Source organism: Panthera tigris, chromosome B3, assembly GCF_018350195.1.
Source record: "Panthera tigris isolate Pti1 chromosome B3, P.tigris_Pti1_mat1.1, whole genome shotgun sequence".
Lineage (NCBI taxonomy): Eukaryota > Metazoa > Chordata > Mammalia > Carnivora > Felidae > Panthera > Panthera tigris.
In genome coordinates, this window is record NC_056665.1 from 143,138,834 (window position 1) to 143,158,944 (window position 20,111).

At 57.2% G+C, this 20,111-nt stretch overlaps 1 protein-coding gene and 1 long non-coding RNA gene across 6 annotated transcripts in view; one reads left to right on the forward strand and one right to left on the reverse strand.

Moving 5' to 3' along the window:
- Positions 1-3,422, forward strand: part of DYNC1H1 (dynein cytoplasmic 1 heavy chain 1) — a 76,930-nt gene extending 73,508 nt beyond the window's left edge. Inside the window, exons 73-78 of the mRNA XM_042990573.1 lie at positions 815-1,026; positions 1,403-1,556; positions 2,157-2,299; positions 2,416-2,584; positions 2,728-2,855; positions 3,075-3,422. Of these exons, the coding sequence (XP_042846507.1) occupies positions 815-1,026; positions 1,403-1,556; positions 2,157-2,299; positions 2,416-2,584; positions 2,728-2,855; positions 3,075-3,203 (935 nt within the window). The 3' untranslated portion in view covers positions 3,204-3,422. The remainder of the gene's footprint in view (positions 1-814; positions 1,027-1,402; positions 1,557-2,156; positions 2,300-2,415; positions 2,585-2,727; positions 2,856-3,074) is intronic.
- A 1,247-nt stretch (positions 3,423-4,669) lies between these two features.
- On the reverse strand, positions 4,670-18,582 carry LOC102954783. 5 transcript variants are annotated; one of them, XR_006219099.1, is made up of 7 exons: positions 18,507-18,582; positions 17,476-17,543; positions 10,256-10,315; positions 9,316-9,591; positions 8,555-8,605; positions 5,613-6,152; positions 4,670-4,782 (listed from the first exon to the last, which is right to left on the reverse strand). It is a non-coding gene; the product is annotated as an uncharacterized LOC102954783 (long non-coding RNA). The 5 variants fall into 5 exon arrangements; XR_006219101.1 differs by having other exon boundaries at positions 4,670-4,785; XR_006219100.1 differs by having other exon boundaries at positions 10,229-10,315.
- Between the last annotated feature and the right edge of the window lie 1,529 nt (positions 18,583-20,111).

The window sequence follows — 20,111 nt, forward strand, 5'->3', positions numbered from 1 at the left end:
AGGGCAGGTCCTGGCAGGTCCAGGGTTGGGCCCGAGTGCTCTGTTGTACGACAGCCCGTACTGAGATGAGATCACGTAGGGTATTAACACCCAGGGCACCCGCTGCGAGCCCTACTTGGCTCCCATGACGGGACTGGTTTGTAGGATTTGTCGCTCACCCTGGCTGGCCGGAATGCCCTCCCTGTCCCTGTACTAACAAGCTCCCGCCGTCACTCCAGCCCTCTGCTGGTCACACCCAGTCCCACCTTCAGGTAGCCCTGAAGGCTTGGCTGGTGCCCACCCCACATGGGAGCCCGTGCCGGCCTGTCCTCTCTGGTCCGGCCTTCAGTGCCGCTCAGGAACTGGACTTCGAGCACTCTGGGACCCCGTGAGGGCGGGGGTGAGGCCAGACTTTAACGGGACGGGGGCCGGTGTTTGAGGTGGAGCAGGGGGGCAGACGGCCCAGGGCACACGGAGTTAGCAGCGCAGCAGCCTTCCCGGCTGGCGCCTGGCATGCCCCAGAGCCCGCCCCTCTGCAGCCTCGGTCGGGGCTCTGCCAGCCTCACGGTGAGCTCCGAGTCTTCGAGCAGCCTCGCTCTCGTCTTCGGCGCTCAGGCTGCCGGTTCAGCCCCAGCAGCCGTGACCGGATGTGGCGGCAGCTTTCCACTGCATCTGCCACCTCACCTTTTGGCCCGGCCGCTTTCTGAGCTTCAGAAACGCGTCCTCACTCGTACCTCACGGGTAGACGTGTTCTGTGGCCTCTGCATTCAAATCCTTCTTCCTCTGATCTCCCGCCCGTCCCCCTCCCTCCGTCACCGGTGGGCTGGCGGCCCAGGCGTGGACATGATCAGCAAGATGCTGAAGATGCAGATGCTGGAGGACGAGGATGACCTGGCCTACGCCGAGACGGAGAAGAAGGCCAGGACGGACTCCACGTCCGACGGCCGGCCCGCCTGGATGAGGACCCTGCACACCACCGCGTCCAACTGGCTGCACCTCATCCCCCAGACGCTGAGCCACCTCAAGCGGACGGTGGAGAACATCAAGGTGCCGGCAGTGGGCGGGGCCGCCCCTTGGCGGCTGTGGCCCCGGAGGGCTGGACGGACGGAGCTCAGTGTAGTCCCAGCGGGCCCCCGGGCTCAGGTTCAGGCGAGAGGGGGCGACCCCGTGGAGCCGGCCAGAAGCGCTCTACGAGGTGGTCCGTCCGCGCACGCCGGGCCGGCGGTTCCAGGGCCCGGCCCGCGGCAGGCTTCTGGCCAGCTTCACCCGAGGCCCGGGCCCAGGGCGAGCTCAGGCGAAGCCGTGAGCTCCCGGGCTCCCCGCGGGGGACCTGGTGTGGACGGGCCTCCCTCCCACGGGAGAGGGGGCCTCTCCCGGACTCTCCCCTTCACCCTGGCCTTCCCGTGTCTTTGAACAATTTTAGGACCCCTTGTTCAGGTTCTTTGAGAGAGAAGTGAAGATGGGGGCTAAGCTACTTCAGGACGTTCGCCAGGACCTCGCGGACGTCGTCCAAGTGTGTGAAGGGAAGAAGAAGCAGACCAACTACCTGCGCACGCTCATAAACGAGCTGGTCAAAGGTACTGGCCCTCCCGGCGTGCCCCGGGGCCCGGCCCCCCACGTCCGCCTCACGGGGCGCCGAGCAGGGCGCACCGGGGCCAGGTGGCTGCTGCCCTCCGGCGTCGGCAGGTCCCGCCCGGCCTCGCACACGTTGCCATCTGCACAGACCTGCCTGTGAGGGCAGCTGGGGGTCGGGCTTCGAAGGGCCCAAGAATTTGTTTTCCCTACTTGCTGGGCCCTGAACGTTCCCGAAGATCTTTACCGTCTTCAGGAGGGTGGCCACCACAGAGGAAAAGTGGGGGACGTGAAGGATACAGGGAGCGAACACCCAGATGTCTCAAGAGCCTGACCTATCGGTGACGCCCAGCCCCTTCCGTGATGGGGGTTAGCAGCTGCGGTGTCCCTTGGGGCCACTGGGGTCCTCCATGTACACCCCGTCAGCCACACTGGACTGAACAGGGCAGAGGTGGTGCGGGCCCAGCCAGGACAGGAGACGGTGTGGGGAGGGGGCGGGCGGAGTGCTCGCGCGCAGGCGCGGCTGGGGAAACAGGCGAGCTCTGGCAGGTCCGAGCACCTGTGCCGGGGATGTCAGAACCGAGCCTGGGTCACCTCGCTCGCAGGGATCTTGCCTCGGAGCTGGTCCCACTACACGGTGCCCGCGGGCATGACCGTCATCCAGTGGGTGGCCGACTTCAGCGAGAGGATCAAACAGCTACAGAACATCTCTCTGGCGGCTGCGTCTGGCGGCGCGAAGGAGCTGAAGGTGGGGAGCGGCTCCTAAGTGGCACGGGGGAGGGGCAGCCCCGGGACCGCTCGGGGACAGGCACAGATCCCCTGCGGCTGGTGCTCGCCGCTCACGGGGGCCCCTCCTTCCCGCAGAACATCCACGTGTGCCTGGGCGGCCTGTTCGTGCCCGAGGCCTACATCACCGCCACCAGGCAGTACGTGGCCCAGGCCAACAGCTGGTCCTTGGAGGAGCTCTGCCTGGAAGTCAACGTCACCACGTCCCAGAGTGCCACCCTCGATGCCTGCAGCTTTGGGGTCACGGGTGAGTCGGGGTCCAGGTCGGGTGCCGGTGTGGCTCCCAGTCCGTGTCTGAGGTCGCGGGAGGCAGCACGCCAGGGCCGGGCGCGGTGTCACAGATTCGGGCAGCCTTTCCCACGGGTGACAGGGCCTGACTTCTCCCCGCAGGGTTGAAGCTCCAGGGGGCCACGTGCAATAACAACAAGCTGTCGCTGTCCCACGCCATCTCCACGGTCCTCCCCCTGACGCAGCTGCGCTGGCTCAAGCAGACCAACGCAGAGAGAAAGGCTAACGTGGTAAGCGGCCCCTTCCTGTCCTGGGGTTGGCAGGGGCCGTGCGCACAGCCTCGAGTGATCAGGTGCAGCCATCGCCCCCCTTCCCCCGGGGCCAGCTCGTCACTAGGACCCCAGGGCCACGCAGAGGCAAGCCGCCCCATCACCAGGGCCACTGTCCACCGTGCCCGCGGTGTCCTGCCTCTCCCGAAGCTGGCAGTAAGGCCCTGCCCTCCCCCCCAGGTGACCCTGCCCGTCTACCTGAACTTCACCCGTGCGGACCTCATCTTCACGGTCGATTTTGAGATCGCCACCAAGGAGGATCCACGTAGCTTCTACGAGCGTGGCGTCGCCGTCCTCTGCACGGAGTGAAACCCGACTCCTGGTCCCTTTTCTGTAGTAACTATTTAACGTTTCTTCGTCATTAAACCGTTCGGAAGGAGCGGACTTGTCACAGGAAAGTCGTCGGTTCGAGGTTGGAGGAAGCGGACTGGAGGCTGAGGGACGGGACGGCGGGAAGAGGAAGGACTCGGTTGTGTGCTTGGGAGGGTCCGTAGCCTGGTTTGCTCGGGAATAAAACACTAAGCGCGATCCAGCTCTCGCCTCTTCTGTCCCCCTCTCCTCCCGGCGTGGAAAGTGGGGGCCCTTCGCAGACACCAAAACAACTCCCCGTGCCTAGAGCAGTTCTGGCCATCCTGACTTAGCACCCTGCAGGCTTGGGCCTGCTCACGACCCCTCGGGTGGTTTCTGTGTCACGTGAGGGTGCCGACGCCCCCAGCCAGCCTCCACCCATCCCGTGTCTACCCCCACACACCCCAGGGAAGCAGCTGGTTCCCACCAACTGCTCGCTGTTCACACCGGACGTGATGCATGTGGGCTCCTTGTGAAACTGGGTTGAGTGCCTTATGGCAGCTCCTAGGGTTGATCAGCGACCAGCTGAGCCTGAGCACAGCCCCCCCCCCCCCCCCCCCCCCCCCAATGACAAGAGCCTATTCTTGCTGCCGGGCCCCCCCCATGAGCAGGGCTCAACCACCAGCCGGGTAAGGAGCCGGGTCTGAGTGGGTGCCTAGGCGCCTGTCCCGGACACCGCCCCGACCTCTTCTGGGCAACTGCCAGGCTCCAAACATCCCCAGGGCTTGGCAACCAGTCTCCTCCCCGCCCGGTTCTGGAATGGTCTATCAGGGATCCTGGGAAAGCCGCCTTGCAGTCCAAAGTTCTATTTGATTGAAAATTGAGGTCCATTTTAAATGTTCTTCTCTGAACCGATAAATAAGGTTTCTTAGTTTTTCTGCAGCGGTATTCCCGAACAGGGCTATAGGCTGGGACCAGGCCCAAGGACGGATGAGGGGAGCCCACAGAAAGGCCGCCATGGGCGTCTGTCCCGCCTACCTCCTCTGCCCACCCAGCACACACAGGTGACGGTCCCAAGCACGAGAGCAGCCGTGCCCTCCCGGCACAGAGCAAGTTCCTGAACAGGGAGGACCGGACGCCAGCCCTGAGCGGGAGCCGCTGCACCTACTGGACGCCTGCCTGCTGCCCCCGAAAGCCCAGTGTGACCGTCCTGGGCCCCAGGGCCTCTGAGCCTCACCCCACTGCAAGCCCGGCCTGTGGGGGCCTCGGTGGGGGGGGAAACCCCACCTCTGGGACCACCCGCTCACCGTCCAGTCGGGAGGGTCGGGCCGAAGAGTGGCCACGGCGCTACTCCTCCTTAGCGAGCAGCGCTGGCACACAGGCCAGAGGGCCCCGGAGCCGGGACAGCGGCGCGCCTGTGCCCGGGCCGGCCCCCCGTTACCCACCTCGCACCCCGGCGCCCCGCCCACCCGCAGGAACAAGCGCTCTTCTCCTCGGGCTTCCCTTTATTGGCACTTGGGAACAGCACGGTCCTGGGGGTCCCGGGGCGTGTGGGCAGCGGCCACCCGGCACTGGCGCCAGGCTTGTGCTCAGTTCATGCCTGCTGGGGAAGAAAAGGCTCAGTGAGCAAACGCCCAGAAACTGGGAAAGGGTAAGAGAGCCATAAAAGAGCCACTGCCACCCCACTGTTTTTAAGTGGCACGTCAAGAAGGGGGCGCCTGAGTGGCTCAGTCGGTTAAGCGTCCGACGTTGGCTCAGGTCATGATCTCGCAGTTCATGGGTTTGAGCCCCACGTCAGGCTCTGTGCCGACAGCTCAGAGTCCGGACCCTGCTTCAGATTCTGTCTCCTTCTCTCTCTGCCCCGGTCCCTCAAAAATAAACATTTATAAATTAAATTAAAAAAAACACGTCAAGACCATGACGGTGTCAACAGCCAAAACCAACTGCTCAGAAAACCCTTTGTGAACAGTGACAGAGGAACAGAAACGGGGACACCGGAGGCAGCTGGTCAGGGTGCCGGGTGGGCAGTTCACACCAGAATCCACCGGTGTGTCATCCTAAATATCCTTACCTTGTTGTGTCAGCAACCCCCAGAGCCCCTCCTCTGTCCATCCCATCCCCCACCCCCCTCAGCAGATGCGCCAGCAGGGAGGAGAACAACGGGTACCACGAATTCGGGTTTTTTAAAAAAATTGTTCCACCGACGCATAAATATTTAGTAAAAGTCAAGAAATGCTCGGACTCGGGAAGTGGGTTCCACGAGGGCCACACAGGACCTTTCCTCCACCGGAAACCCGTTTGTAAGCAAACAGGTGGGCACCCAGGTGTGCATTGTTTAAGACACACCAAGGGCAAGTGTTCCATTGATACGAGTCCGTCAGCGTTGGCTGTGGCCAACGGGCACCTCCTTCCCGAGCCAACTCCGCTCACCTCGGTCTAGGCCACATACTGCTTCTTCCTCTTCCTTTTCTCGGGCTCTGCGAGTAAGAGTTCCAGTTTCCTCTTGAAGAGGATGAGCTCGGGCCCCTTGTCCTTCTCACTCCCAAGTCTGGGAGGCGGCCGGGACCCTCTGGTCCTGCCCTGCGTGTGTCTGCCGGGCTCAGAGGGCTCCGCGGCAGGGAGGAGGGGACCGGCTGCCCTGGGCCACCCCTCCTCCGTCATTCTCCGGTCCTCTGGGGCTCCGGACGGCCCGGCTGGCCACCCTGGCGCCTCAGGGCCGCTGGCCTCGACAGGCCACATGTCCACGTCGTCGGCCTCCGGGGACGCAGGGCCCCAGCTGGCAGCTTTGAGGAGGCGGTCTGGGATTTTTGAGGAGAGAGGATCTTCTACGCGGACCTCTCCCGGACTCCTGGACTTCGGTGCGTGTGAAGGCACAATACAGGTCACGTCGCCCGGACAACAGGTGCTGAGACCGTAGACAGAATGGCTGGGGGTATCTTCCGAAGACTGGCCGTCGTAAGGATCTAAAAACTGACGACATCGTTTATTTCTGAGCCAATTAGCAATTTCTACCAGGGTAAAGCACCACACACTTCTCACGCGCAGAAGTTCCTCTTTCCATCACTGATGGTGGCAAATTTTGCATATCTGCCTTGCAATTGTTAAACATGCATTAGATGGGCACCCGGGTGGCTCCATCAGTTAAGCGTCCGACTCGATTTTGGCCCAGGTCATGATCTCACAGTTTGAGTTCGAGCACCGCGTCGGGCTCTGCGCTGAGGGACTTTGTCTCTCCCTCTCTCTGCCCCTTCCCTACTCGATCTCTCTCTCAAAATAAATAAACTTAAAAAAAAATAAGTAATAGGGGCACCTGGGTGGCTCAGCCGGTTAAGCATCTGACTTTGGCTCAGATCATGATCTCTCGGTTCACAGGTTTGAACCCTGCCTTGGGGTCTGTGCTGACAGCACGGAGCCTGCTTGGAATCCTCTGTCCCCCTCTCTCTCTGCCCCTCCCCAGCTGGCACTCACTCTCAAAAATAAACATTAAAAAAATAAAAAATTGGGGCGCCTGGGTGGCTCAGTCAGTTAAGCATCTGACTTCAGCTCAGGTCATGATCTCACAGTTCGTGGGTTCAAGCCCCATGTCAGGCTCTGTGCTGACAGCTCAGAGCCTGGCACCTGCTTCAGATTCTGTGTCCCTCTCTCTTTGCCCCTCCCCTGCTCGCTCGCTTTCTCTGAAAAATAAACATTAAAAAATTTTTTTTAAATAAAAAATGCATTAGACAGATACCCCATAGCATCCAAAAGGCCTGAGGGTCCACCATCACTGGGGGCCCAATCTGAGCCCCATAACTGAAAGCCCTTATCCCAGTGCCGTGCACAGGCCGGTCCACACCACCAGGGGCCCGGGAGGACGCTGTCTGAGCTCACTTCCTCCCAGAGTCCTGTTCCTGGCCTGCCTCCCTCAGGCTCCCTGACCAAGGGGTGCAGACATGTGCCCCTCACCACCCACCACCCCCGCACGAAGGGCTGTCCAAGGCGGCCCAAAGAGGTTGAGATGAGCATTTAAGTCCAGTGGTCACGGTTTTCAAAGGTGCCCGTGCTCTGTCCTCAAAGGCCACGTGTGCAGGTCAGCAGCTGGCCGCCTCTTTGTGACCGCTGGCTCAGGGGGCCTTGGAACTCTCTGGATCCCTTATCACATGGCTCCACTGCGTGTACCCAACCTCGTACCCGAATTCCTTGACCCGAATTTCCTATTTCTGACCTGACCTCGTACCCGAATTTCCTATTCCTTACTCTAGCTTTTTACCCTCCTGCCGAAGTGGCTCTGGCAGCAAGGGTCTCCAGGAAAGTCTAAGGCCCCGCGACTGACCGTCGTCACTTCCCCCGCTGACAGTGGGGAGCTGCACCCCTGGTAACTCCCAGCGCCGCGCTGACCACCCCCCCTCCCAGCTACGCCAGGGCCCCGTGAGGACCGGTGAGGTGTTCCCCTCTCACTGACCACGCACGGGGCTTCAGTCACACCCTGAGAAAAGGCCCCGGGGCTGAGCCAATGCAGGGACCCCCGTGGGGTCATCTCACCTGGGTGGTGAAAACCTCCCGAGAGAGCTCATTTCTTCTGTGGACAGTCAACGCTGTTACGGAGTCCCCAAAACAGGGAATAAAAATAGCTAACAGCATAGTCTGTAGGCAACGGTAATCATTTCAGATTCAGAGACCGCTCAGAACTGTTGGGAGTTCACAAAGCCGGCATCGTGGGACCCCCCACGATGGCCTCAAGGCCCAGGCCCGAGGGGGTACCCGTGTGGGGGAGGCTAACGGTCTCGGCCTGCAAATCAGCCAACAGCATCCATACTTACAAACCAGGGGATGCCGGGATAGGACGTTTATCCCCTGGCTAGAATGGTTTGGGTCAGAACGGCAGGACAGCATGACCTGGTGCCTCAAAGCACCATGAGACCAAATATTCACCATCCCCGAACTGATCATGGAGATTGATTTTAATTTCGATTGAATTTAATCTACCCCAGCCGGTAGAATGTGCCACTCTTGATCTCCAGGATGTGAGTTCGAGCCCCATGCCGGGGGTAGAGATTAATTAATTTTGAGATTGCAATTACTCAAACTTATGGCCTTGTCAGTCTTCCAGGGGAAACTACTTTGAGTCTTTTTCTTACTTAAATGTTTTGGGAGGGGGGGAGAAAAAAAAGGAAACATCCATTTAAATATCAAAGTGAAGCTCCTCCTCAAATATAGTAACTCCATTCTTAACCAGAAAAGGGCACACACAGCAGGTCCCAGACCACTCTCCTTGCAAAGGCCTCCTTGAAGGGTCGGCCCGTGGCTGGTTCTGGGGACTTGGATTCGGGGAGGGCTCCACCGTCCTCTAAGTGAGGCTCTAAGTGAGGCTGCTGGCCCATTCTACCACCTACCTCTCTCCAGATACCTTCAATTAAGTCCATGTGATTCTTTTTGTGATTGGCCTGGGGAAATTTAAAGAGACAAAGACAGACGGTAATCCTTTCGATGAAGGCAGGCGGACAGCAGCTCAGCGTTCAAGAGCAAGGGGCAGAGAGAACCCACGCCCGCGGCTCCCGCCACACCGGACACTCGGCGGATGGCGGCCCTCGGGGGTGGACGAGAAGGACTTCCCTGGTCCGAGGGACTAAAATGCAAACGTGGGCCGCCATGAATAGGAAGAGTAGAACCAGGAATGTGGCAAGCGGGCGAATTCAGCAGCTGGATTTAATCGGGGAGAGAGAACCCTGGAACTTATTCTAAACCCAAAGCCAGAAGATCATGGAAGATACTAGACCATCCGTCCTAACCCCTTCCTTTACAGATGAGGCCCAGACAACAGCCAGGCCTTGCTTGCTCAGGGTCCCTCGAAGAACCCGGGGCTGGCACCAGATATTCTAGAACCCTCCTTGCTAATCCCAGGCTGCTGGGAGAAAGCAGCTCTTGCTTTTTCTCATCAATAGACAGACTCCCAAAGGACAGGAGATTGAACACCCCTGCTCTTGAGAAGAGAAGCCCCGTAAAGATGTTACCAAGAACCGCTGAGAATACCACTTCCACAGAGGGTACGGGCCCAGAGCAAGGGTTCCTGGTCTGGGGCACACGGGGTCTCCCACCCTCCCCGCCCTGCCCCCATGTCCACTAGGAGGGGAGGGGGCGGCGAGCAGGAGATCACCTTGAAGCGACGGGGTCTGTTCCTCCACCTCTTCTGGAAGCCGGCCCTGGTGCTAGCAAACGCTGCCCTGATGCAGGCGGGCCGGCCGGACCTCAGACCAGCCATGGCCGGGGCCGCTCAGGGGGGGCTTTTCACTTCGCTACAAAACATCAAGTTCACAGGGACGAAGCACAGGTCACTGGTTGCTGGGGGCGGGTGAGGGCTTGGCCGCAATAGGGCAGGAGGGAACCTTCCGGAGCTGTGGGACTGTGTGCCTTGGCTGTGATGGCGGTCGCTCTGTAGGACGCATTTGTCAGAGTCAGAGCTGCGTCCCAACGGGGCTGGGTTTCACCATGGGTGCGACCTCCCCAAGACAGATCTACAGTTTTCCGAAAGCGTTTTAGGGAACCCGCGGGCAGCTGGCGGCGGGGAGTGTAGCCCGTGGGCTTCGCCTCTGTGAGGGGAAAGCCCCTTTGCCCCGAGAAGCTCGGTCTTAACAAGCTCATTGGAAATGTCACACATTCAGTATGGAAACCAATTTGACAATAAATTTCATATTTAAAAAAAAAGAAACAAAAAAAATATCTTATTTTACGAGGAAAATATATTCTTTGAGGCTTTCATTTTTATTACGCTAACTACTATCAACAATTTCAATTTCTTTTGAAATAAAGCACAGATAAATCTAGGGAAAAAAAAAAGGAAATGTCACACATTCATGGACACTGAAAGTTCTAGACTGTTGAGGGGGGGCACCCACTCAGCTCAAATGTCTTCCCCCTTTAACAGATGAAGAACGTGAGCCCGGGATGGGGACTGACCCACCCGAGTCCGAGAGCTTTTCCCAAGTGTGAGGTTGTTAAAAAAACAACTTTTTAAAAAAACAACAGGCACCCAAAGAAGAGCGAGAACAGCAAAAAACAAAACAACTTACCAAGAGCACGAGGGGCTGCAAACCTACCTCCGCGGAGTCTCATGTCCCTCGCTTTCAAGAGTCCTTGCGGGAAGGCACCGCCAGGCCCTGAGGGGAGGCGCCACAGTCACCACGCGCACGCCTACCTCCCGCTTCCCAAAGTGGGCTCCGTGGCACACCAGTTCCGGGCCAAGGTCAGAGGAACAGGAAAGGATAAAAACAGACCCTAGAGCACAAGGCACATTAGCATCTTCAAGGCTAGAACGGTTCCCAGCAAAAATCAATTTCTTTAAGGGGCGTCTGGGTGGCTCTGTCGGTTGAGCGTCCGACTTCAGCTCGGGTCATGGTCTCGCAGTTGGTGAGTTCGAGCCCCGTGTTGGGCTCTGTGCTAACAAACAGCTCGGAGCCTGGAGCCTGCTTCAGATTCTGTATCTCTCTCTCTCTCTCTCTCCCCCTCCCCTGCTCATGCTCTGCCTCTCAAAAATAAATGTTAAATATTTTTAAAAAATCAATTTCTTTATTAACTGAAGTCCGTCTGGACTTCCTTCAGATGTCATTAGTTTTCTCCTCGCCTCCTATTTCTGCCCCCGGGTCCCACCCAGGACACTACATTCCACTCAGTGGCCACATCCTCTTAGGCCCCTCTCGGCTGTGACAGCGCCTCAGGCTCTCCTCGCTTTTGATGACCTGGACGGTTCTGAGGACCGTCTTGTAAGATGTCCCCCCACTGGGATGCGGCTGACGTTTTTCTTCCGAAATCACTAGGACTGTGGATTTGGGGAGGCCGCCCACAGAGGGGCAGTGCCCTCATCGCACGGGTGTCACCATCAAGTTTTACAGGGGACCTCGCCGTGGCCACCTGGCTGGCACGGCACCTGTCGGGTTTCTCCCTCCCGGCCCTCCTGGGACACGGTCACGCCGGCCACCACACTCAACGACTGGAGATTTATGCCCCCGCACAGACAGGGAGCGTCTACGGAGCTCCCTCCGCGTGGGAGATTTTTCTACCTGTTTATCGATTTACTCAACCACCCGTGGCAGTGTGGGTTCACGTTTATTTTACACTTGGGTTATAATAAACACGACTTCATTTTTGGGGTGCAAGAGTATGTGACTCTTGGTCTCGGGGTTGTGAGTTCCGGCCCCACGTTCAGCGTAGAGATTACTGAAAAAACTAAAACATTTAAAAATAATAACTACATACATGCTACGCGATTTAGTCCCGTTTTGGCCGGAACTCGTTCCGTTGACTCCCGTGTCCCTGTGACATGTCCAAAGCAACTTAACTTTGAACTCCGAAGGAACACGTCCTGTTTCTCAGTGCTCTCTCCAGGCCAAGTGCAGATAAAAGTATGAAAAAAGTGAAATTATAACAAGTAGAGGAACCAGACCCCTCTTTCCTCCTCGCTTTCTCTGACGGAGGTACAGGCCAGGGTCAGTGCCAACCCCACGTTTTCTAGACCAGCTGGTTGGCACCGTGTTAAAGGGCTTCTTACGTACTTTTTAACGAAAAGGTATTTCATGCACGTGGTTAAAAAAAAACAACCACCATTAAACATTATACAATAAATACACGAGGTCCCCCAGATGCTGACTGTGGGCCACCCTGTGCGTCCCCAGGACGTGCAGAGTGGATCCACATGCAGGCTTTTTTTTTTTTTTTTTAAATGTCTACATATTTATTGAGAGAGAGAGAGAGAGAGACAGAAAGAAATGTGGGGGAGGGGCAGAGAGAGAAAGGAGAGAATCTTAAGCAGGTTCCACGCTCAGTGGGGAGCCCGATGTGGGTGGGGCTCAATCTCGACCCTGGGATCACGACCTGAGCCGGAATCAAGAGTCAGCCGCTCAACTGACCGAGCCACCCAGGCGCCCCCACGCGGGCTCCTTTCTACGCACTTGTCCACGTGGCGGGGCAGGACTCTATCTCGTGATCTGTCCACAGGATGTAAGGGCTATGAGGCTCGGCCCTTTACCCCAAGGGCTGCCGCTGCCTGTCCCCCCACAGCTCCCGGGGGTGGGGGAAGCTCATGATTTCAGGGGAGCACGTGAGGCCTAAGGCAGGCTGACAGTGCTGGGCTTGTCCTAAAAAAGGCCTTCCCGCCGGGAAGCTGCGAGAACGTCAGCCCGTCCCCTTGGGCTGCATGTTTGAAAATCTGATGAAGAGTTGAGAAGTCATCACCTCTGCCCTGAGAGCCACCAAATCCCTACCTTCGAGCGAGTCCTGGGTGTTAAGCTCTAACCCTCAGTGCCGCTGCCCACCCTGCATCTGCCCAGCCACACGCGCCCACTCGCGTGCACGCACAAGCACCTGCACCCACGTCCCTGGCCCCGAGGCCCCACCCCCGCCTCTGGTGACCCTGGTCTCCACCTCCCGGCTCCGCACGTCCGGGCCTCGCCAGGATCTCTGACAGGTTCTCCCAACTTATTTGTCCAAGGTCAGCCGGCTGACCTTCCCCGAACCTGCCCCACCGCAGCCCTCCAGGCTAGGCACAGGCCGCTCTGCCGATCTTGCTGCTCAAGCTACCGTCTTCCCGTCGCCCCGACCCGTTGCCTTCCAAGCCCCGCGTCCCGTTCATCAGCCAGCTTCCAGATGGGCCCAGAATCCCATTGCTTCTCCCCACGTTCTCGGCCCAGAGCCACGCTGTTAGAGCTTGGCTGGCATCACACAGTATCCCTCCTGCCCCCTGCGGCCTCCCGGTCCCTCCCAGCTCCGCTCGTCCACCCCTCCACGGCTGGCGGTCCCCCCTCACCGGCTGAGCCCCTCGCCTCGAACCCGTCTTTCCGCTGAGGCCCCCCTCCCACGAGGCCTCGCTAGAGGCCCCCCAGCTCACATCCCAACCTCCCGCTCACGCCGCCTCTTCTCACGCAGGCGCACAACACCCACCACTGCATTTTTCTCCCTGGTCCCGGTCACTCTGGCAATCTCCGTGCCCTCCTGCTCTCTCTCTGGGATCGGCAGCCCCTTTCAACCGACTCGAACTCCGTCACCTGGACTTTTTGCTTCTCCGTCCACAGCCGTGTCCCCAGAGCCTGGCACAGCACTGACCACGGGGCCGATGCTCAACAGGTATTTCCTGGAGGCCTGTGTGCGTGCACGTCCCACAGACCCCCTCATCCGCTACGTCCCCGGCCAAGCGCATATTTTTTAATATCCGGTGGTCATGGACAATTTTACTTTTTTAAATTTATTTTAATGTTTATTTATTTTTGAGAGACAGAGAGCTAGCAGGGGAGGGGCAGAGAGAGAGGGAGACCCAGAATCCGAAGCAGGCTCCAGGCTCCGAGCCGTCAGCACAGAGCCTCACGTGGGGCCTGAACTCAGGAACCGTGAGATCATGACCTGAGCCGGAGTCGGCCGCTCAACTGACTGAGCCCCCGGGCGCCCAGCGGTGCATTTTCCTCCAAGAGGTGTCCCTGCTTCTGAGGTCTCCAGTGTAGCTACACTGACACCACCACCCACTAAGACCTGCCACCCTGTCCCAGGCCAGACAGCAGCTCCCATTTGCCAACTGCCAGATGGCTAACAGTCAACGTGGTAATTTGACATTTGCTACAAATTGAACGCTTGGCCAATTTTCCTAACAAAGCTTTACAATTTTTGCTTTATAAGTAGAACGTTTTAGTGTACTAATAAAACACTGGATAATAAAGAGCAAAGGGGTGGCTGGGCGGCTCAGTCAGTTGAGCGGCCGACTTCGGCCCAGGTCATGATCTCGAGGTTTGTGGGTTCGAGCCCCGTGTCGGGCTCTGTGCTGACGGCTTGGAGCCTGGAGACTGCTTCGGATTCTGGGTCTCCCTGTCTCTCTGCCCCTCCCCTGCCTGTACTCTCTCTCAAAAATAAACATTTTAAAATTTTTAAATAAATAAAAAATTTTTAATGAATGAATGAATGAATGAAGAGCCATTTTTACATTTTTCTAATCACAAGGTTAAATGCTGGCCAACAAGGCAGGAAGAAGAAAAAAAATGATGGGCCAAGACCTCCCCCAAACGATCCAAAGCCCCAGAGACTAGGGTGACCTCCTCCGGGAGGGGGGGCAGGAGAGGGGGCGGTCCAGGCCCAGGACTCCTTAACCTTAGCTTCAAGCTCCCTGGGACCTGTCCCGAGCCCCTTGTCACTCCGCCCCTGGAGCCACGTCCAGGAAGCGTGGCCCTGGGGGGTCAGGCCCACTCCCTAGCTGAATGAAGCTGGGTCTGAAGGTTCCTGCCTGGAGTCCAGGAGCAGGGGCTACAAACGCAAGGTGAGGTCCAGACAGCCAGCTCCCAAGCGGGGGGCCTACGGGCAGACACGCCGGTCTGCAAGGAGGAGGAACAGAACACACGCAAGATGATCTTTCGGCCAAGAGGAGTTCCGCGAGTGTACTCTCAAGATGTAGGAAAAAAGGAGGAAAAATTACGGTGAGGCCTCATCCACCACCATCAAGAGGCACAGTGGGGTCATCAGAATTCGGACCGGGTTTGTTCTAAGTTGGCCACTAAGTTGATCTCAGTACTGAAGTAAATTTTGCTTTTCTGCTTTAAAGGAAAAGCACATTTTAAAAGTTGTCTCTCAGGGCGCCTGGGTGGCTCAGTCAACGGTTAAGCGGCTGACTTCGGCTCAGGTCATGATCTCGCCATCTGTGAGTTCGAGCCCCGCGTGGGGCTCGGTGCTGACAGCCCGGAGCCTGGAGCCTGTTTCAGATTCTGTGTCTCCCTCTCTCTGACCCTCCCCCGTTCATGCTCTGTCTCTCTCAAAAATAAATAAACGTTAAAAAAAAAAATTTTTTTAAATAAATAAATAAATAAATAAATCAAAAATAATAAAAGTTGTCTCTTGGGGCATGTGGGTGGCTCAGTCGGTGAAGCGTCCAACTTTGGCTCAGGTCACAATCTCATTCTTTGTGGTTCCGAGCCCTACGTCGGGCTCTGGGCTAATAGCTTGAGCCTGGAGCCTGCTTGAAATTCTGTGTCTCCCTCTCGCTCTGACCTCACCCCGTTCACGCTCTGTCTCTCTCTCTCTCTCAAAAATAAATAAACATTTAAAAAATTTTAAGTTATCTCTTAACAATATTAATATCAACAGTTCTAGTTCAAGAACAGGCACCCTTTCCTTGCAATAAAATTTGTTCTGAAAGAATCCTCAAACTCCACATCCCCAAAAGTGATATTTTTTTTAATGTTTATTTATATTTGAGAGATAGAGAGAGACAGAGCATGAGTAGGGGAGGAGCAGAGAGAGAGGGAGACAGAATCCGAAGCAGGTTCCAGGCTCTGAACTGCCAGCACAGGGCCCGTTGTGGGGCTCGAACCCACAAACTGTGAGATCATGACCTGGGCCGAAGTCAGATGCTTAATCAACCTAGCCACCCAGGTGCCCCATCCCCAAAGTGGTTTCTAGGCGGATTGGCTTTATTCGGGTGCAGATAGGCAGTGGTAACATGGTCTATCATTTCACAGGAAGCTCTGCCTTCATTTTCTACCTGCTTGAAAGAAACTAAGATCCGGTCCAGACTTCAAACATCTGAGCCCCCCTTCCTGGCCCAGGAACCTGGGAGAGCAGGAAGCTGTTGAGGGTTGCTCTTCAGAGTATAAACACCACTACCCCCAAAACATACACATACACACACTCTATGTCCCTTTTTTCTACATTTATTTATTTATGGGGGGGGGGGGGGGGGAGGGGCACAGAGAGGGAGAGAAAGAATCCCAGACAGGCTCCGTGTTTTTAGCAGAGCCCATGAGACCGTGACCTGAGCCAAAACCATGAGCTGGACACTTAACCGACCAAGCCCCTCAGGCGGCCCCCACACTCTACGTCCTTTAGACACATGCCTGTTAGGCATAGCTTCGTTATCTCCATACACAAGTCCCTGGGCCAGGGTCAGTGCTCAGGAAATATTCACTCAAGTGTAATAGTCTCAAGTGCAGTCAGAGGAGTCTCTGGGTGGCTCAGTTGGTTAAGGGTCCGACTTCAACCCAGGTCATGATCGTTGGGGAGTTCGAGCCCCGCACTAGGCTCTCTGCGGTCAGCACAGAGCCTGCTTCAGATCCTCTGTCCCCCTCCCCTCTGTCTCTCAAAAATATTTGAAAAAAAATTTTTAATAACAAAAGAAAGACTTAAAAAAAGAAAGTGAAGTCAGAGACTGAAAATTATCCTCCTTACCTACCTGCAGGTCCTACCCTTTAAATGATGGGGTGGGGGGTGGGGGCATGAGGGTCTGTACTTTGGTACACAAATCACAGAGGTGTTCTTTTTTTAATGTTTTTTTAAACTTTAAAAAAAAATTTTTTTTAACGTTTATTTTTATTTATTTTTGAGACAGAGAGAGACAGAGCATGAATGGGGGAGGGTCAGAGAGAAGGAGACACAGAATCTGAAACAGGCTCCAGGCTCCGAGCTGTCAGCACAAAGCCTGATGCGGGGCTTGAACTCACGGACCGCGAGATCATGACCTGAGCCGAAGTCGGCCACTTAACTGACTGAACCACCCAGGCGCCCTTTTTTTAACTTTTTTAAATGATTGATTTTTGAGACAGGAAGAGACAGAGCATGAGCAGGGGAGCGGCAGAGAGAGAGGGAGACACAGAATCCAAAGCAGGCTCCAGGCTTCGAGCTGTCAGCACAGAGCCCGACGCGGGGCTCGAACTCATGGACGGTGAGATCCTGACCTGAACCGAAGTCGGACGCTTAACCGACTGAGCGGTTATGCTTAATATTTACTTATTTTTGAGAGAGTGCAAGCTGGGAGGGGGGGGGGCGGGGGGGGGGCAGAGAAAGAGGGGGACAGAGGATCCCAAGCAAGCCCTGCACTGACAGCAGCGAGCCCAATGCAGGGCTTGAACTCACAAACCGCAAGATCAAGACGCTCAACCAGCTGAGTCACCCAGGTGCCCCGGGGTTGGTTTTTTTTTTCCCTTTTCCCCTCCCTCAGTGTTAGATTTTATGATGGACACCTTCCTACCAGACTTGATATTATTTTGGCCACTTTTTCGTGCAATTATTCCGAGCTGTAATAAAAAGGAAAGACAGTGGATTTTTTTTTTTCACATTCCTTATGCCAACTGAAAAAAAGGCAAAAACTTGTAACTCCAGGGCACCTGGCTGGCTCAGTCCATGAAGCATGCGACTCTTGCTCTTGGGGTCATGAGTGCAAGCCTCACGTTAAGCACCAAGATTACTTAAAAAAAAAAATCTCAATTCCCATTCCAGACAATGTTGACCAAGCTTTAGAGGGGGGAGGGGAGGGGGAGGACACAAACGTTTCAGATGAAGCCAATTCTCACTTTACCTTGTATCTGTGAGTCAACCTCCCCAAAGCACCTGGGCTTGTATCAGAATCCATCAGATCACCAAGTTCTACGGCCAAAATAAGAACAGCTATTCAGACTGAAGGAATTCACAGAATTCCGGGTCCTGGAGCACAGGACCTCGGGATTTTATTTCTTATTTTAAATCAGGTTGCCCTCGAGGAAACTACAGGTTAAGATAACATTTTGGAGAAATCCTGTGTAGCTTTGCAGACGAACCCCAGGGTAATTCCCAGGTGTCCTAGAATTTTCCTGTGGGTTTGCAGGGGGAGGGGAACATGTCCACCAAGCTGTTTCATGTGTGAGGGCAAAGCAGGGTCAGCCCGGGGCCACCCTCCCACCCTGACCCTGACCCTGACCCTGACCCTGGGCAGAGATGGCCCAGCGCCCACCGGCCCCCACCCCTCCCCACATTGGAGGAAGGCTGGAGGCACCCCTTCTTAACCCCTCACAGGTCACGCCTGGGGGAAATGGAGGTCCCCCCCCACCTCCGTCCTCACCACACACTAGGCTCTCACTGCCCTGCAGGCCTGACTCCTGGAAGACTGGCTGCCCCTCCATAAGGGGAAAAAGGGGGGGTCTCCAAGGCAAGGACTCCAGACCCAGGCGGTGGGGCACCAACCCCCCAGGGAAGGCTGTCCTCACTCCCACGGACCCCCCCCCCCCGCAGGATCTGGACCCAGCTGCCTCGGCCCCTTCTTGCTGGCGGAAGCCCACCCGCGTCCTACCCGGGACCACGCGGCTCTACGGCCCCCTGCGGGGGCAGCAGCGGCGGGGAGGGCGCCCCCGGCCAGGCCCCGGCGCCCCGCACCTGCGCCCCCCCTGCCGGGGCTGGGGCTGGACGGGAAAAGTAGCCCCCGACGTCGCGAGGGCGTGTCGTCCCTCCGGTCGTGGGGCCACCGGCAATGGGCTCGCCACCCAGGTGGGCCCGGCCGAGGCTCCTTCAGTGCCGCCCAGGTCGGAATTCGAGGGTCGGGCGCGCGGGGCGTGAGGGCCGGCACCGCAGACTCACCTTCTGAATGGCTCGTCCATCTCGTTCCCGGCGTGGTCACCGCCGAGCCCCGAAGGGGCGGGGGGGGGGGGGGGGGCTGTGGCCGGACCTGTGTGACGTCACAGACATCTCCGCGGCGACGGGGCGAGCGGCCCCTCCCGCCCCGCCCAGACCCCCGCCCCCCGCGCCCCTGCGCCCCGCGCCTCGGAGCCGCCCTCCCGCGCTCCCTTCGCGGCCACGGAAGCCGTCCTCAGGACGTCGCTTTGTCGCGAAATCTTGAGCGACTCCCCTGTGCCCCGGGATGACGTCCAAACCTTTTAACGCGCCCACCCGCCGCCCCCCTCCGGCGGTACCCGAGGACTGCTCCCGCCCCCGGGCGGCGGCCACTTCCCGTCTCCCAGGTTGAGGAGGGCCGCGAGCCCCTCCCCCCCAACCACCCCCAGCCCGGACTTCACCCCGCCCCCACCTCTGGCTTCCTTAAACCGGGGGAGCTGAGTGTGGCGCCTCCTCCAGGAAGCCTTCCCGGACCACGGAAGTTACAAGCCCCTCCCCTGCGTTCCCACCGCCGGCCGGATCAGCCTGTGTGGAAGTGGCCCGAGGATTTCTACTGGCCCACGAGTCCATGCGCCTAAGGGTTCCAATCCCAAGGTCCCTCCCCCCCCACCCCACCCCCCCACGGTGCCCGGCACAGTAACCGCTCAAACATAGGTTTTGAATGAATGACAGGAATTGGGGAACTGGATACGCCACGAATCCTGTTAGCTGTGAACTCGCTAGCCTCTTTGGTATTTTTAACCTTTTTTTTACGTTTATTTATTTTGAGAGAGAGTACAGGCACACACAAGAACAGAGGAGAGACGGTTGCCCAACTGACTGAACCGCTCAGGCGGCAGGCCCCCTCCCGAGCCAGCTGGGATTTTGACAAGGACTGTGTTGAATCCGTAGGTCGATTTGAGTAGTATTTTGCCATCTCAACATTGTGTCAGATGCTCAACATCACTAATCGCCAGGGAAATGCAAATCAAAACCCCAATGAAAGGGGCACCTGGGGGGCTCAGCCGGTTAAGCCTCCGGCTTCAGCTCTGGTCATGATCTCCTGGTTCGTGGGTTGGAGCCCCGGGTCGGGCTCTGTGCTGTCAGCTCAGAGCCTGGAGCCTGCTTCCCATTCTGTGTCTCCTCTCTCTGCCCCTTCCCTGCTCGTGCTCTGTCTCTCTCTCAAAAATAAATAAACATTTAAAAAAATGAAAGGGGCGCCTGGGTGGCTCAGTCGGTTAAGCATCGGACTCTTGGTTTGGGGCTCAGGTCATGGATCTCATGGTTGTGGGTTCGAGCCCCCTGTTGGGCTCTGCACTGACAGTGAAGAGCCTGCTTGGGATTCTCTCTCTTCCTTTCTCTCTGCCCCTCCCCTGCTCACGTCTCTGCCTCTCTCAAAATAAATAATTTAAAACCTCAAAAACAGGGGCGCCTGGGTGGCTCAGTCGGTTGAGCCCCACGCCGACCTCTGTGCTGACAGCTCGGAGCCTGGAGCCTGCTTCGGATTCTGTGTCTCCCTCTCTCTCTGCCCCTGCCCCACTCATGATCTGTCTCTTTCTGTCAAAAATAAATCAACATTAAAAAAAACCTTAA